Source organism: Stegostoma tigrinum, chromosome 3 (assembly GCF_030684315.1).
Source record: "Stegostoma tigrinum isolate sSteTig4 chromosome 3, sSteTig4.hap1, whole genome shotgun sequence".
In the NCBI taxonomy this organism is placed as follows: Eukaryota; Metazoa; Chordata; class Chondrichthyes; order Orectolobiformes; family Stegostomatidae; genus Stegostoma; species Stegostoma tigrinum.
This window is the reverse complement of record NC_081356.1, coordinates 124,266,218-124,282,963: the sequence shown is the minus strand read 5'-3', so window position 1 is coordinate 124,282,963 and position 16,746 is coordinate 124,266,218. Positions and strand designations below refer to the sequence as shown.

The 16,746-nt window shown below is 39.2% G+C and overlaps 1 protein-coding gene across 2 annotated transcripts in view; it reads left to right on the top strand.

Moving 5' to 3' along the window:
• Positions 1-16,746, top strand: part of galnt7 (UDP-N-acetyl-alpha-D-galactosamine: polypeptide N-acetylgalactosaminyltransferase 7) — a 126,595-nt gene that overhangs the window by 95,226 nt on the left and 14,623 nt on the right. The window contains exons 6-8 of one of the 2 annotated variants that reach the window (XM_048526979.2): positions 2,261-2,443; positions 10,072-10,189; positions 15,502-15,624. In XM_048526979.2, coding sequence (XP_048382936.1) covers positions 2,261-2,443; positions 10,072-10,189; positions 15,502-15,624 — 424 coding nt within the window. Of the gene's footprint in view, positions 1-2,260; positions 2,444-2,607; positions 2,791-10,071; positions 10,190-15,501; positions 15,625-16,746 lie in introns of both variants that reach the window. The other variant, XM_048526978.2, reaches the window with a different exon arrangement.

Sequence of the window (16,746 nt, the reverse complement as noted above, 5' to 3'; positions counted from 1 at the left end):
TTCTGAGGAAAGGTCACCGGACCTGAAACGTTAACTCTTTTTTTTTTCCTCCACAGAGGCTGCCAGACCTGCTGAGCTTTTCCAGCAACTTTGTTTTTGTAGACCACTCATTTTGTGGCCTCTCTCTTGATTAGATCATCGTAGTTGCCGGCATTGTTTGTTTTTTTTTGTTTAAACTTCTGGATCCATTGATGTACTTTAAAAGTAACTTGTTGGTCTGCTATTCACGAAGACTCACGTCAGAAGTGCATTCTCAACTTTCAAACCATTGTTCAAAAAGGTCTTGAAAAGGGAGAGTAGGGCATATGGTGCTAATCACCCGTAGAGGGGCCCAAGCCGATTAGCCCAGTAGCCTAACAATCTGGACGGTCAGTATCCTAAGCAGCCAATCTGATGCATAGACTGTTGTGAATGATGTGTTATTTGACCATGACTTCAGTTTCTCTGATCAACTACATTCAGTGACCAAGTAGGAGGCAGACAGATGCCCTAGGTGCTCCTTTCTTACTGATTCAAGCTCTGTTCATTTTAGGCCTTGTAGGGTCCTGCTTTCTTCACGTCTTCAGACATGGTTACAGCCCCTTGAGACCCTTTCCATTCCTGACCTGGTCCCTAACCAACGTGGTTTCACCTCTGAGAGTGAGAGCACGTGAGAGAGTAAATGGGACGCACACATGCAGAGTACAAAAGCCAAGTAGTTTTGCCTGTATCTAACAGTTCGACCCCACTATGTCAATGGTACTTAATTTTGGGCATCCAAAGACTATGAGGAGAATTTTTAAAGAAGAGGATACTGGAACAAGAGGACCGGGAAAAAGGAGAAACCCAGGGCCCTAGAGATACCTTCTTGACCCTGCAGTTCAATGTAACCCCTCAATGTTTAAAGGTAAATGAACACCTTTCCCAAATGCAAGTTTGTTATCTATACGTAGTAGTCATGCAAAAAACAGCACATTTGTTCCGCTTTCCTCCTCTGTAAGGGTTGGTGCTGCTTCAGAATTATAAAACAGAGCATTGTGTAGAGTATATTCACTTAATCCATGTCTGTTTTAAACAGAGGGGTCAAAAAATGGCTGAGTTTAAATTTCTGTCGTGATGCAAGTAACCTACCTATTTTTATAATGATCAAAATCCTGCAAAGGTCCAACATCCATTTACTGAAGGCTTCCTCTAAAATTCCAGTGCTAGAGTTTCTCTGTTTTTTGCATTACACTGACGTCCTCACTTAGTACTCTTGCTGACCAAATTCAGTTTTGTTTTTCCACTTTCTTCCCCCAAGGAAAAGCAGTAATAGATTTGACCTCCCTCCTTTTCCACCATTGTCATCCACACTGTATAGAATAAAGACTCTAAGCTTGCCATAGATTGAGGTAAAAGTAACTGTCCTTGTAAACTCAGTTGCTGTGAAATTATTATGGCATTTTCGCCATTGTGCTGAAAGTAAAATATTGGTTTCCAGTCACCAAAAGCCTAAATTTCCTATTCTGACTGCGCACCTTGGAAATGATTTTTAAAATGTCTTCTGCAATAGTTCTGAATTGCATGGATGATGCAGTGTTAATTTTAGTCAACTATATTTGTTGTTAAGATAACTTAAGAAATTTGTTTATATAATGCTGAACTTACTGCATTCCTTAGTTGTCATTTTCAATTACTACAAAATCCTGAGAAATGCAGTAATTTGCCCTACTTGCCCCTCAGCAAATTTGAAGTGTTTGAATGAATCTTTATTTTCCAAATGTCACTTTAACAACTCTTTCAAAATAGTACTTAAAGGTGGGTTTTGTTTTTATATATGTACACTCTTTACATATGAAATCTTTGCACCTTTTGGAATGAATATAAATAATAAATTACTCTCACGATACCTTTTTATGATTTATTTATAACCAGATCAAAGCGTGCCATATGCATAAAAACTATGGGTGTTTCAGGCCACTAATAGCTTAAGCAATAAATGCACCAGCAAACCTTGCAGATCTAAAGGTTCCAGATCCTTCAGGTGCTTACTGGATTGGCCAATCTCAACGAAAGTGCCAGAATCGTCCCTTTTGACACATCAGCAATGATGCCACACTTGAATATTATCACGTAACAGTAACCTAGGTGAATGATCTGAAGTGACTCTTGACAAAAAGCAACTTTAGATTACTATTTCAGGCAGCAGACCTGAAACATCATCAGGATAATTGAATAGTAAAATTGCATCTTCTAAAGTTGTACTTTTGGTATCGATTGTGTTCTTAAATGTTTGTTTCAGAACTTCATGCACAGTTCCCCTTATAGATTATATAGATGGTAATGACTTTACCATTGAACCACAGCAAGGTGGGGATGAGGATGGTTTTGCCAGAGGGGCCTGGGATTGGAGCTTGCTGTGGAAGCGTGTTCCATTAAACAGTCGTGAAAAGGCCAGAAGAATGCATAAAACTGAGCCTTATCGGTAATCACATTGAATTTATTTATTGTTTGTCAATGTATCTCTAAGTCCTGTAATTTTTCTGTTTCTCCCATGTATCCTGCTGCATCCTTGACCCTAATTCCTGTAAAATATTGACGCATGGATCCTTGCACCTACCCTTTCCGCCTCCAACGATATTGCTGCAGAACCACATGTACTGTCCCACTCATAGATGCCATAAATGGAAATACTTACGAGATATCACCACAAGGGGGTGGTGACGAAGATGGTTTTGCTAGAGGAGCATGGGATTGGAGCATGCTGTGGAAGCGTGTCCCTCTATCCAAGCGGGAGAAGGAAAGGAGAAAACATAGAACTGAACCATATTGGTAATCATTAGAACATTTAATAACTGCCACATATAAAAATTCTACGCACTAATTCTCTATCCAGCTAATGTCCATTTGTGTTTCTGTCCCTGTTTTTTCTGTAATATTTCGTTTCTCCTTTACCTGAAAAGTCATATTCACAATGACATGAAAAGATTGCACTCACATAAATTGTCAATTCCTTTCTAGCTTTAAATGCAAGAAACTTAATTTTTTTTAAACTTCATGATTTAAATAATTTAAGAGTTTAAGTGCTGAGTGCCAAGTAAGGATCGACCAATATTTCTTTTTCAGTTTCTGTGTGAAGATTGTGCTTGTAATACTCTAAACCAGAATGTCCAGTTTAGTGCACAATGCAATTGCCAAAATACAGCTCATACTTGTACACTGAGCTGGTGTTCATTGCAGAGGGAGTGTCCTAATCCCACACAGTTGGCTGCAATCATCTTAATTTCCCCCAGCAGCACAATTGGGAAGGAAATAATGTAGTATGGAATGTATCAGGTGAATTGTACATTTCTGTCCAAATGCACAAAAATGAACATCTTGTAAAAAGATGCATTTCATAAGGGGAAAGCTGAGAAGTTTGTATTTGCTATTGAACTATTTCCTCTTTGCAAATGAACTTTGCCATTATCATCACGTTGCCAGGGTTATTTTTTAACACACCAGATTTTGGCATCTGGTGAAGCTTTAAGCCACTCCTTTTATTGCATGCACATATGAGTACATTTAGGTAAGTAAACAAAAAGCTTCTATTATTTCTCCATTGCTAAAACGCGAGAAGAACTCAGGTGGAAAATTGGTTTGAATTACAGTAGTGTAAAATTTCATAAAGCACCTGAGCTGAGAATACAGCTTTAACCCCTTCCTGAATGGCAGAAGAAATCAATTCCCATACCCAAACCTGTTCCCTTGGATTAAAATCATGAAGCTAGAGCATATTCAAGGTTGATAATTCACCATGAAAGAACCATGATTTATTTCATGAATTTTGCAATATAATTTCACATTTGACGCCATTAAAATGCTGCTGTTGAGAGTAATTGGAATGGATTGGTAAATCAGTGGAGAAAACCAATTGAATCAAATTTTAACCCTGATGCACTGAAACTAATTTTGATATTTTGGACAATGGCAAACAGACTTTGGAAATTAAGGATATGACTGTGTTGCAGTGATTTAGACACTGTCTGGCTTTATATCAAAGCTTCACCTATTGCTTCACAATTATGAAGAGTGAGGTGGAAAAGCTGATGGATTTGGACCGTGAGCGAATAAAGTTGAATAATTCTGAGGTGCATTTTGAGCTTGAGGAGTTGTGCAGTTAGGACACAAGTCACTAGATGTGGTGTTGGATTAATGGAAAGATACAGGTTGTAACACTTCAGGGAAAAGACTCTGGAAGTCATAGGTGCTGAATCCCTCAAATTATCAAGACATAATCTCGTTACCATTATGAAGGATGCATGTATCTAAATGCATAGAGGTATGGATTGAAAGAGAATATTCTGCCACTGTACAGTCCAATTTTTCACTTTGGATCTTGAATATTGTAAAGTAACATAGAACAGGAGTAAACCGTTCATTCCGTCAAACTTACCCAGCCATTCAGCATGTCTAATCAAATACTTCAAAGCCTTTTACTCACCCCATCCTTATAATCCTGCCCACTGCTGGTGATCAGAAATCTTCTTAAAAGACTGAGCTTCCACATTCTCTGTGGTAGAGAATGTACCAAAAGTTCACAACTTACCGAGGAAAATAATGTCTCCTCATCTCTGACCGAAGTGACATCCCTCGTTATTTATTTTTAAGCTGTGCCCCCTGGTTTTAGATCTCCCCCCCCCCCCCCCCCCCAACCACATGCAAACTTCCCCACCACCAGGAAATACAGTTTGTCAACTGTATCTACCCTGTTTCTCCCCTTTAAGTATTTGAGAGAGTTCAACAAGGTCACCTCTTGTCCTTAAATTCTAGAGAGCAGCACAGTTTGCCCAATCTGAACAATTCTTCAATCTATTTAGCGTATGACTCTTGAGCCTACGCACCAGAATGGATGTAGTCAAACTAAAATGTGCAGAAAGCATCTAGAGACTGCAGAGTAGAATTTTTGAGGGTTCATTTGAATTCTTTTGGTTGTTGAGTCGAGGACTGTGGAGAGATGTGGTTGAGGCACAGAGATCTAAAGGATAAGTCAGAACTTTGAATTCAATAGTGTACAACAGAACAAAGAAATAAAAAGGATATTTATGCAGGTTACAAGGAAGCGTTCCTTTCAAGAGTTGACAGTTTTGGGATTAATTTTACAAGGGAGGTTGTGGCATGTGTGTCTTCTCAGGTGGCAATGTGGACTAATATCTCAGCAGAAACACTAAGACTCCAAAAGACCAGTTTAAGTCTGGCTTTGGGACTGTCCATGTTAGGTTACCTTAATGTTGGCTTGCATTTCCTGGCTATTTAACATAATCCAAGAATTTATGTCAGCCTTGTTTTTGGAAGCTTGCTGTTTCCAATTTCTTTTGATAGATTGTATGCATAGTATCAAATACAGTTTGATGCAGGGATAATTTGAGTGACAGTGTGAAAATGGCATTTTTGTCGATGTGTTCAGCATTAAATATTGGTCAATCTTTACACAACAAAAGTTGTGAGATACTCTCTGATTTACTCTGCTTACAAAGAATAAGATGCATCTCCATCTTGTGTTTCAAAATATAAAGATTTGATTAAAGTAATCGTGGTTATGTGTAACATAATGTCCTTTAATATCCATTTGTTGTTTAGACTGTTCTTATGTTGAGCGAAACAAGTCATTCATCTCTGCCTTTCCATTTATAGCAGCTACATTGTAAAGATATTTTCAAAAAATCAAATTTCAGCAGCTGAAATTTCACTCTACGCAATTTGAGATTGGTTGTAATATGTACTTGTTGACACCTTCACCAAATATGCTTATTTTGAGTGCACAGTACATATATTGTTGATATTGTATAACATTATGTTAGTCCACAAATGATTCTCCTTGCATCAAATGGAATGGTCCAGTATTTGATTGACAGTCCTGTGGCCTGACCAATATACGTAAGCATCTACAGCCGAAAGCTTGGTGGAGACTTTCAGTTTTCATTGGAAATTTCTAAGTACAAAAATCTACTAAAGGAGGTTTTTTAAAAAAAAGTACCATAATTATAGTGGTTTCACACGTTTTGTAATGCATCTTATTCTCTGCACAGTGTGGTAGACCAAAGAAAAGGATATAATTACGTGAGTGCAGTGAGCTTTAACCTGATTCTGCCTTTCTAATACCCCTGGATTTTCACTGCACTGTTTTCCATAATGGATTTGAGATTCTCTTCTATCCTCCCTCTCCTTTTTTAAAAAAAACCTAGTTTGAGTCTGTGGTTCTACTTTCCTTGTTCTGATTATCTTGGACCCACCTTACCTGAACATACTATGGTGGTCTGCCAATATGAGCAAATGAAAAGCTGTGACTATGCATGGGGTTCTGCTGCCATGTGTTTCCGTGTTTTGAGGTGCATTCCTAATGTGATTCTTATTTTAACATGAAAGCACTTCTGTAAGCTGTTTTTAATCTCTGACCTTATTCTTCATTTAAGTGTGCTTTGCATGTCATAGCCTGTAATATTTAGTACATTAATTAGAAGTTTATGCAATTATAGTTTGCAAATTATGTTACAGCATTATGTTTATAAATCAAAATTACCAGTACTAATTGATATTTTAATGGAGGAGCTACCTGCTTAAAGATTTGTCCTTACAAGTACTATAACTTGTGTTTTGCTTTCCTTGCTTTAGCTGAGCTAAAGACCAGAACACACAAGAGCAGAATTAGGCCATTCAGTCAATCAGGTCTGCTCCGTCATTCGATCATGGCTGATATGTTTCCCACCCCATGTTCCTGACTTCTCCATGGAAACCTTGACCCTTGCAAATCAAGAACCTATCTATCTCTGTCTTAAATGCAGCAACAAAAATAATCCACAGTGACTCTTGTCAGCTTCATTTGGGATGAATTTCTGCTGTGCCTCCCAAATTAACCCCGGAAGCTCATGCCATTGTTGCTGTGCCATCTTCCCTGCTAGATTAATCATCCAGTCTACTCTCACCAGCCCCTCCCTCGTGTCTTTGTGGTTAACTTTCCTCAACCGCAATACTGTTACAGCTGATTCTCGCTTCTCCCTCTCAAACTGCAGAATGAATTCTTTCATATTATGGCTACTGCTCCCTAGGTGTTGTTTCACCTTATGCTGTTTAATCAAGGCAGCCTCAGTTCACATCACCAAATCCAGAATTGCTTGTTCCCTACTGGACTTTACCACAAACTGATCCAAAAAATACTGAAGATATTCCACAAATTCACTTTCTTGGTTACCAAACTGACTTTCACAATCCACTTGCGTATTAAAGTCCCCCATGATTGTTGCAATAGTGTCTTTCTTACAAGCCTTTTCAATCTTCTGATTTTATTTACTGCCTCACATCCTGACTGCTGCTAGGCGACCTGTATGTAACTCCCATCTGGGTAGAGTTCCTCAGCTGTACTCAGATTGATTCAATACCTTCTGGCTCGAGATCACTTCTTGCTGTCAATTTCATTTCATTTCTTACTGACAAGGCGGCTCTGCCCATCTTTTCAACAGTACATGTATCTTTGGATATTTGGTTTCCAGCCCTGATTCCTTGCAGCCATGCCTATATGATACCCACAACATCATAACCACCAATTTCAATTTGTACTACAAGCTCATTTTTGCCTTTGTTTGTATACTCTGTTCATTTAAGTGCAATACCTTCAGCCCTGTGTAGACGTGTTCCTTTCTCTTAGTTGTCCCCTTACCTGTTGCACCTGAAGTTAGATTCCTGACCCTTTTCATGCTGTCTGCCGTATTACTTGTCAAGGAAACATTAATATCTCCACTAAGCCCTCCCTCGCCTGATCTCCCCCACCACCCCCCCCCCCCACCCTTTAACTGTTTCCATGATTTTCCATGCAGATGAACCCACCACAACCCCTACAAACCACTATTTTAACTTCAAAGCCCTGTCTACAGTCCGAGTTATCCAATTCACCAGGAATCTGGGAGCAGCATGTTGCGGGTGGAATCTATCCCATTGAAACAGCTTCCTCCATTCCCAGTACTCGCGCCGATGTCCCATGAATTTGAACCCATATCTTCCACACCAATCTCTGAATCATGCATTTGCCTCTTTAATCTTGTTGACTCTGTGCAAATTAGCTCGAGGCTCCGGTAGTAATCTAGAAATTATTACCTTTTGTAAAAGCAAAATATACTGCTAAATTTTGTAATTTAGTCCTAGCTACTCATATTCTCTCAGAAACTCTGTCCTCTTTCTACCTGTATCATTGGTACCTAAATGGACCGCAGCCACTAGATCTTTCCCCTCCCACTCCAAGTTCCTAAATAGTCCAGATGAGAGATTATCAACCCAGGTACCAGGAAGGCAGCACAGCCTTTGGGACTGTCAGCCCTGAGCACAGAACAGTGCCTGTTTCTTAACTTTACTATTCCTATTTACAACTACATTTCTGTTTTCTCCCCCCTTTTTGAATGCCTCCCTGTACAATGGTGCTGTAGTCAGTCAGTTTGTTCATCCTCTGTACAGCCCCTATTTGCCACAGGGAGCAAGAATCCCAAACCTGTTAGACTGAGAGTCCTGTAGCACTACTTGCTGGAATTCTCTACCTGCCTCACTCATAGTCACATCCTCCTGTTCCTGGCCACTGACTGAATACAAAGTAGCTGATCTAACGGGTGCAACTGCCTCTTGAAACACACTATCCAAGTAATTCTTCCCCTTCCCTGATATAAAAATTTCCCTCAAGGTCCCTTTCCCATTCGGCACCAGTGAATAACGCAGTGTTTGCGATAGAAAAATGCTGATTTTCCACTGGATCAATTTTCAGAGTTTATGGGGTGCACTGAGTAGAGTTTCTTTTTAGGTGTAATTTGCAGTGATAAATAAATCTGGTGCTTGCTCACTTTCAAAAATAAATTGAGGAAATGCAGAGCTACTGGAGACCATAAAATAGTTGCCCTTAGCTCAAGACAGTTACCTGGATCATCACCCCCTTTAGTAGTGGATAACAGTTAAAAGAAAATCATACTCATGCTGCTATCTTAATTCTTTGATTTGGATCAAATGAAAATGCTGATTTAATGTCATGCAGCAGAGATGAAATCCGGAGTAATTGAAAGCTCATGACAGACGTATATTCAGATTAGATCGTCCAACATTAAAAAAAACTTGATTATAACTGAAGAAATTTGAAGATGTCACAACAGCCAGAAGTTAAAGGGTGTTGGAGAAGAAAACAAGCAACTTTTGAAGTTTATATTCTGTGCTTTAGAAGAGAAAGTAAGGGTGATATAGGTTTGAATGATTAAAATTGGGAGTACGCATGTGGAAGATGACAGCTGTAGACCAAACAGGTCCAGATTTGCAGTCAAATCAAAGTAAGCAGGTGACCATACCAAAACAAAACTCAGGCTTGCCTGCTCTTGCACCTAATAAGACACACATTTTTGCATTGAGGGTGGGTTGGGTGGGGGTAATTTGAAGAGCCAAAGGGCAAGATAAAGGCAAAGATAATTCTTTCTGTTAACTGGATCACAGATTCTGCATTAGACTTGCACATTACTTTGCTTGTTTGCATTTAGACATTGGATTGTAATTTTATTTCTCAGTAAAAGAGCTTGGGTAATAAAAGCTAAATTAAAATTTCTCATACTGACTGAAAAAGTATGGGAAATGCTGGATATACTCCAAAGGTTACATTTGAAGCAATAAATTGCAGTTTTTCCCACAGATTCTGAGTTACCAGTATTTTCCAATTGATTTATTTTGTGTGCCATTAAGTTGCCTTACCCTTTTCTGTGTTTTTTGTTCAGGCATTAATTAAAATCTTCAAGTGTATTTATTTGGTCTTTTACAAATTTTATTCTCCTTGTGAAAAATGCATTTTCTTTTAATATAGTTGCATTTATTTACACTAAATGATGGTTCCTAACTTGCAAACCAATTAACATCTCTAGTACAACAGTCTACTATGCCATAATTTAGCAAATTGACCTGAAATTAACATTCTACTTTGGAAAAGGGCATTGCAACTTTAAATTGGTTTTACATTGATTTTGTTTTTAAAATGTGCACTTCAGAACACAATAGATGCCAAAGTAACCAACATTGCTGGAAATTCTAATTTGCTGTCTATTTATCCAACAATGACTTTGCTAGGTCCCCAGCTATGGCTGGGGGTTTGTTCGCTATTGAACGAGATTACTTCTTTGAACTTGGGCTATATGACCCTGGCCTTCAAATCTGGGGAGGTGAAAACTTCGAGATATCTTATAAGGTAATGGACAAGAAATATAATAGATTGTGAGATGTTATTCTTGAATTCATAAGTTCATTTCTCCTAAGAGCACACTGTTGTTGCTGCAATATCATTGTCAGAGGTCGTAAGACCGTAAAACTACAGATTTTGGAGAAGTAGTCCATTTAGTCCATTGAGACTGCTTCAGTGTATAATGAGATCATGGCAGATCTGATAAAGCTCAGCTCCACTTTTCTGTTGTTTCCCCATAACCCTAGATTACTTTACTGATTTTTAAAAATATGCCTGTCAGCCTGAAATATATTTAATGACTTGGCTCTACAGCCCTCTGTAGTTAAGAATTCCACAGATTCCTCAGATGAAATTTGCCCTTATCTCTGACCTATGTATGCAAATGCATACTCTGAAATTTAGCCCTCTTTTTAGTTTAGACTGCTCCTCCAGAGGGAAGACAGCCTGTCTCCATCTGTGCTGTTAAGCCTCAAAGAATCTTCTGAGTTTCTGTAATGTCACCATTCATTTTAATAGATTCCAGTGAGTATAAGCCCAACCTACTCAACTACTCCTCAAAAAATCCATACTTGGTGTCAACCCAGTGAACTTTCTGTGGACTCTCTCTCCATTGCACAGTGGAAAACACCAGCAACATAACAGAACTTCAAGAGAGGCAGGGCACAGAAGGGAGTGTAGTGACCACCACTAAAGAGACTGTACTGGGGAAGCTAAATGGTCTGAAGGGGAATAACTCAGCTGGACCAAATAGTTTACATCTGAGTTCTGAAGGAGACAGCTAAGAATAAAGTAGAGGCATTGGTGGTGACACTTCAGGAATCACTGGAGTCAGGGAAGGACATAGAGGACTAGAAAATAGCTAATGTAACACCCTTTTTTTTATGAAGAGGAGGGGACAGTAGACTGGAAACTATAGGCCAGTTATCCTGACCTCAGTTGTTAAGATTTTAGAGTATGTTATTAAGATGATATTTTTGAGTACTTGTAAGCACAAGGTAAAATGGGGTGGAGTCAGCACAACATTGTCACGGGTAGGTCATGCCTGACAACCCTGTTAGAATTCTTTGTAAGGAGGTAATGGGCAAGTTAGATAAAGGAGAGCTAGTGGACATAATCTATTTGGATTTCCAGAAGGTCTTGACAAGGTACCGCACAGCAGGCTGCTAAATAAGATGAGCTCATAGTGATATGGGCAAGGTTGCGAGCATTGGTTGACTGGCAGAAGGTAGACCGTAGGAATGAAAGGGTCTTTTTTCAGGATGACAGTGGAGTTCCACAGAGGCCTGTGTTGATGCGACATCTGTTCACATTATACATTAATGATCTGGGTGACAGAACTGAAGGCGCTGTTGCTAAGTTTGCAGATGATACAAAGATAGGTGGAGGGACAGGTAATATTGAGGAAATGGCAAGGCTGTAGAAGGACTGAGACAGGCTATGAGAAAGTATAAGGTTATGCACTTTGGTAGGAAGAATAGAGGTGTAAACTATTTTCTAAATGGAGAATGGCTTCAGGATTCTGAAGCACGAAAGGACTTGATTCTTGTATTGTTAACATGCAGGTTCAGTCAGCAGTTAGGAAGACAAATGCAATGCTAGAATTCATTTCAATAGGGTTAGAATACCAGTTGTACTGCTGAGGCTTTATAAGGTTGTGGTAAGACCACATTTGGAATATTGTGATCCAAGATCATTTCTTGCTAATGCATTTATTCAATGCCTTACTCAAAAAACTTCTAAAATCTGGAGAATTAAACAAGAGAGACTTCCAAAAAATGAAACCAGATGGATCCAACACACCACACTTCTACGGACTACCAAAAATTCACAAACCAGGAGCCCCCCTCAGACCCATAGTCTTGCTACCGGGAACATCAACGTACAGATTAGCCAAGGAACTATACCAAAGACTAAAACACCTAGTAGAAGACTCGCGCCAATCCATTCACTCAACCCAAGAATTCCTGAACACCATCAAAGACACCAAGATGAAATAATGGCCTCCTTTGACGTAACAGCCCCGTTCACATCCATCAACATCAACCTGGCCACAGAAACACTGACTACACTATTAGAAAAACCAAAGACACATACACCAGACACCACCAACCTCATCAGCAAGGATAACATCGTCAAGCTAGTGGACCTATGCCTTACCACCCACTTCACTTTCAATAACAAAACCTACAGACAAACCAACGGTACACCCATGGGATCTCCGATATCAGGGTTCTTAGCAGAGGCAGTAATGCAGAGACTCGAACAAACAGCTCTGCCAATCATCCAACCCAAACTTTGGGTCCGCTATGTGGATGACACCTTTGTCATCACTAAACAAAACAAATTAGAGGAAACCTTCAAGACCATCAATAATACCCTTTACTGGCATAACATTCACAAGAGGAGGAAAACAACAACAAACTGCCATTCCTAGATGCCACAGTCGAGCGAACAGCGTCTACAGGAAAACAACACATACGGACCAAATTCTAAACTACAGGAGCAACCATCCCAACACCCACAAACGAAGCTGCCTTAGAACATTTATTTCAATGAGCCACCACATACTGCAGCACAGAGGAACTACGAAGAGCAGAAGAAAATCACCGATACAGCATATTCAAAAAGAACAGGTACCCAATGAACACAGTCCGCCGATTTCTCAGCAACAAACCCAAACAAACAGAGAAAACGGGCCCAGAACCATAACCACTCTCCCCTATGTCAAAGACATTTTGGAAATGACTGCCAGACTACTCAGACCTCTTGGCATCACGGTCACCCACAAACCCAGCAACACACTAAAACAGCAGCTAATGAACTTAAAAGACCCTGTACAGACAACAAGCAAAACGAACGTCATTTACAAAATACCTTGCAAGAACTGTGACAAACACGACATTGGACAAACAGGCAGAAAGCTAGCCACCAGGATACATGAACATCAACTAGCCACAAAAAGACATGATCCACTATCACTAGCATCCTTACATACAGATGAGGAAGGACACCACTTTGATTGGGACAACACATCCATCCTAGGACAAGCCAAACGGAGACACGCACGAGAATTCCTAGAAGCATGGCATTCCAACCGGAACTCCATCAACAAACACATTGATTTGGAGCCAATCTACCGTCCTCTGAGAAAAAGAACAGGAAATGACATCACCAACCCAAGGAAACCTAAACAGATAAATAGAAAGCGGAACATAACACCAGCGCTTCACTGGAGGCTCACTGATGATTTTACCTAGAATGGTAATGAAACGTCTGAAAACGAACCTTCCAGTTCAGTGAGCAAACTCACATCCAGCATTTATTCCATCCTAAAAAGTGCTTTCAAAAAGTCACCACCCCCGACCATGTAGTTCCCAGCTTTTTGTCTGCAGTGGGTATATGATCATACCCTAGAATCTCTGTTTGGCCTTCAATTCATTTATTCTGTTGAAGGCATTGAAGTCGGGGTGCCATTAATTTATAAACCTCAAAAATAATGGAGGATAAAGAAATGGTAGGTGAATATACAAGATATTTTGTCAGTACGCACTGGTGAGGAGACGAATAACATCCAGGGAATAGCTGTAAATTTATTGGACAGGAAGGGAGGAACTCTTGAAAATTACAAATACTAGGAAAGTAAAACTGAGTTAAGTTGTTGGACCTGAGAGTTGACGTGACTCCAGGTGTTGATGGCTTTCATCCTAAGGCCTTATAAGAAGGAGCCAGTTGATGCATTGGTCTTAATTTTCCAAAACTCATTAGATTCAAGGAAGGTTTCTTGAGATTGGAAAATAGCTAATGTAACTCCTTTATTCAAAAAAAGTAAGAGGCAGAATGCAGGAAACTATAGACCATTTGGCTTAGCATCTGTTATGGGAGAAATGTTAAAAGCTACTATTGAGATGTTTTAACAGGACATTTGGATCAGGCATGAAATGAAATTAAATTTTGTCAAGAGGAAATCACGTTTTATTGACTTCTTCAAAGAACTCCGATAAGTTATGTGCTGTAGACACAAGCAAACCAGTGGATGCATTGTATATAGATTTCCAGAATATTCCATATTGAAAGTTAACGTGGAAAGTAAGAGTTAATAGGTAATATTGGCATGGATAGAAGATTGGCTTGCTAATGGAATGCAGAGATTAGGATGTTGTGAGTCTTTTTAGGCTGGCAGGATGTTATGAATGGTGTGCCACAGGGATCAATGCTGGGGCCTCAATTCTTTACAGTTTATATAAAATATTTGGATGAAGAGACCAAAGGTATGGTAGCTAAATTTGCTGATGACACAGGATAGGTAGAGAAGAGGAGGTAAGGAGCCTGCAGAGTGATATAGATAAGCAAAGACCTGGCGAATGGAATGCAATGTGGGAAACTGTGAAATTAGCCACTTTGGCAGAAAGAATAAAAAAGAAACATATTTTCTAGATGCCCAGAGATTTAGGTGTGCAGAAGATTGGTGGCCAGAAGTCAGATGACACCAGGTATAGTCCAACAGGTTTATTTGAAATCACAAGCTTTTGGAGTGTTGCCCCTTCATCAAGTGAAGTGATATGCAGGTACAGCAGTTAGCCAAGAAAGCTATTAGAATGTTATGGATTATTGTGAGGGGAATTGAATGCAAGAATAAGGGGATTATTCTTCATTTATACAAGACGTTGGCAAGATTGCACCTGGAGTACTGTAGACAGTAATAACAGAATTTCATGCCATCTTTTTCTGAAAGTTGAGAGCCTTTGGAATTTAAACATTTTTAAGGCAGAGGTAAATTCTTGATTACCAAGTGGATGAAAGATTCTTGGAATATGCATGGATGTAGAGTTGAAATTAAATTCTGATCATCCATGATTTTATTAGTGGTATTACAGGTCTTGTTCATTTGTTCATAATTGTGCATTTTTGGCATTTTATCCCTCTTTGGTGTTTGCTTTTTTCCTATGTTTGTACACTTGCCTCGCCCCTTACACTCTGTCATTATTTCAATAACACTGCCACATCCTTTAGCTTTGTAAGCCTGCAAAACCTCCTTCTCTCCTGCCACACAAACACAAGCCACAGTGACATCACTTGTGTCATAAAATGTCAGAACTTGACAATAAAAGTGTGTACCAATGTAGTTTTTTAACAGCCTTCAAGAATTTATGAAAGGTTTTACTTACGGGGATTGCAGTCCATTCTGAAACTATCATATGGGTGACTTTTTGACTGGAATAATTAATGGATTACTTTTCTCCACAATTATATGTAATTTAAGAATATTACACTACACACAAAATATCTTTTCCGTCTTTATTTTCCCTTTTGGTCTCTAGATATGGCAGTGTGGAGGCAAATTGCTGTTTGTACCTTGCTCGCGTGTTGGGCATATTTATCGTCTACATGGGTGGGCAGGAAATCCACCACCTGCTCATGTTGGGTCATCCCCAACATTAAAGGTATGTATTCAACCAATGTCTCAAAACAACTTTATAAGTACTATTAAATGGAAGATTGATTCTCTCTACTTTGCAGCATCAAGGATCTCAATATTTTTATTTACAATCCTCAAGCTTTTTGTGTCCTTCGCAAAATTTGAAATTGTCCTGTGCTTCCCACACTGCAGGTGACCTGTAACTTAGCTCACATGTCTATTTTATGGCACTGTATTGAATGCCTTTCCGAAGTCCACATACAACACATCAACAGCATTGCTGTTATAACCGGTTTCCCTTATTGCTTCAGAATTTTCCAGAAAGTTAGTTAAACATGGTTTTCCCTGAACAAGTCTGTGCTAACTCTTCCCAAACAATCCACATTTTTCTGTGACAAATAATTCAATCCTGAATTATGCATTATTTCCAGAAGGTTTTATCACCGAAGTTAAACTGACTGGCCTGTATTTATTAGGCTGATCTTAGGACCTTTTTTGAACAATGTTTGCAATTCTCTAATCCTCTGGCACCACCTCAAATCCATGGAAGTTTAAAAGATAATTTCAGCTTTACCATCCTTCATTATCTTTGAGTGCATCTCATCCAGTCTTGGCACCTGCGCAGCTTCAAGTGCCAAAAACTTATCCAACACCAAGACTTTATCAATTTTGAGTCCTTCTAGTGAAAGAGTTTTTTTTCTGTCACTTAAGCCTGAATGGCATCTGCTTAATGAGTAAAGACAGATGAAAAGTATTCATCTAACATCTCAGCCATGTCTCTTGCCTCGAATTTAAACCCATTTGATCCCTAATCAGCCCTATTCCTCCTTTTTTGCCACACTTTTACAGCTGATGTGTTCTTCGCTTTCCTATTTTATAATGGCTGACTTTTTTTTGCCATAACCCTACTTTGCTTCTCATATTTGTTTTCTCACCATCTCCAAAACCTGATGGATTCGGCTTGGTTGTATTTACTTCCATAAACGCATTTTTTCTCTTTTTTTTTGTTTAATTTTAATCACACATGCTTTGTATTTGTTTGTCCTACCTTCCTCTTTTCAGCGAATATACCTGGACAATACAAACATCTCCTCTTTGCAAGTAGCTCATAGCTCAGCTGCTGTTCTTCCTGCCAGCCTTTGGTTCC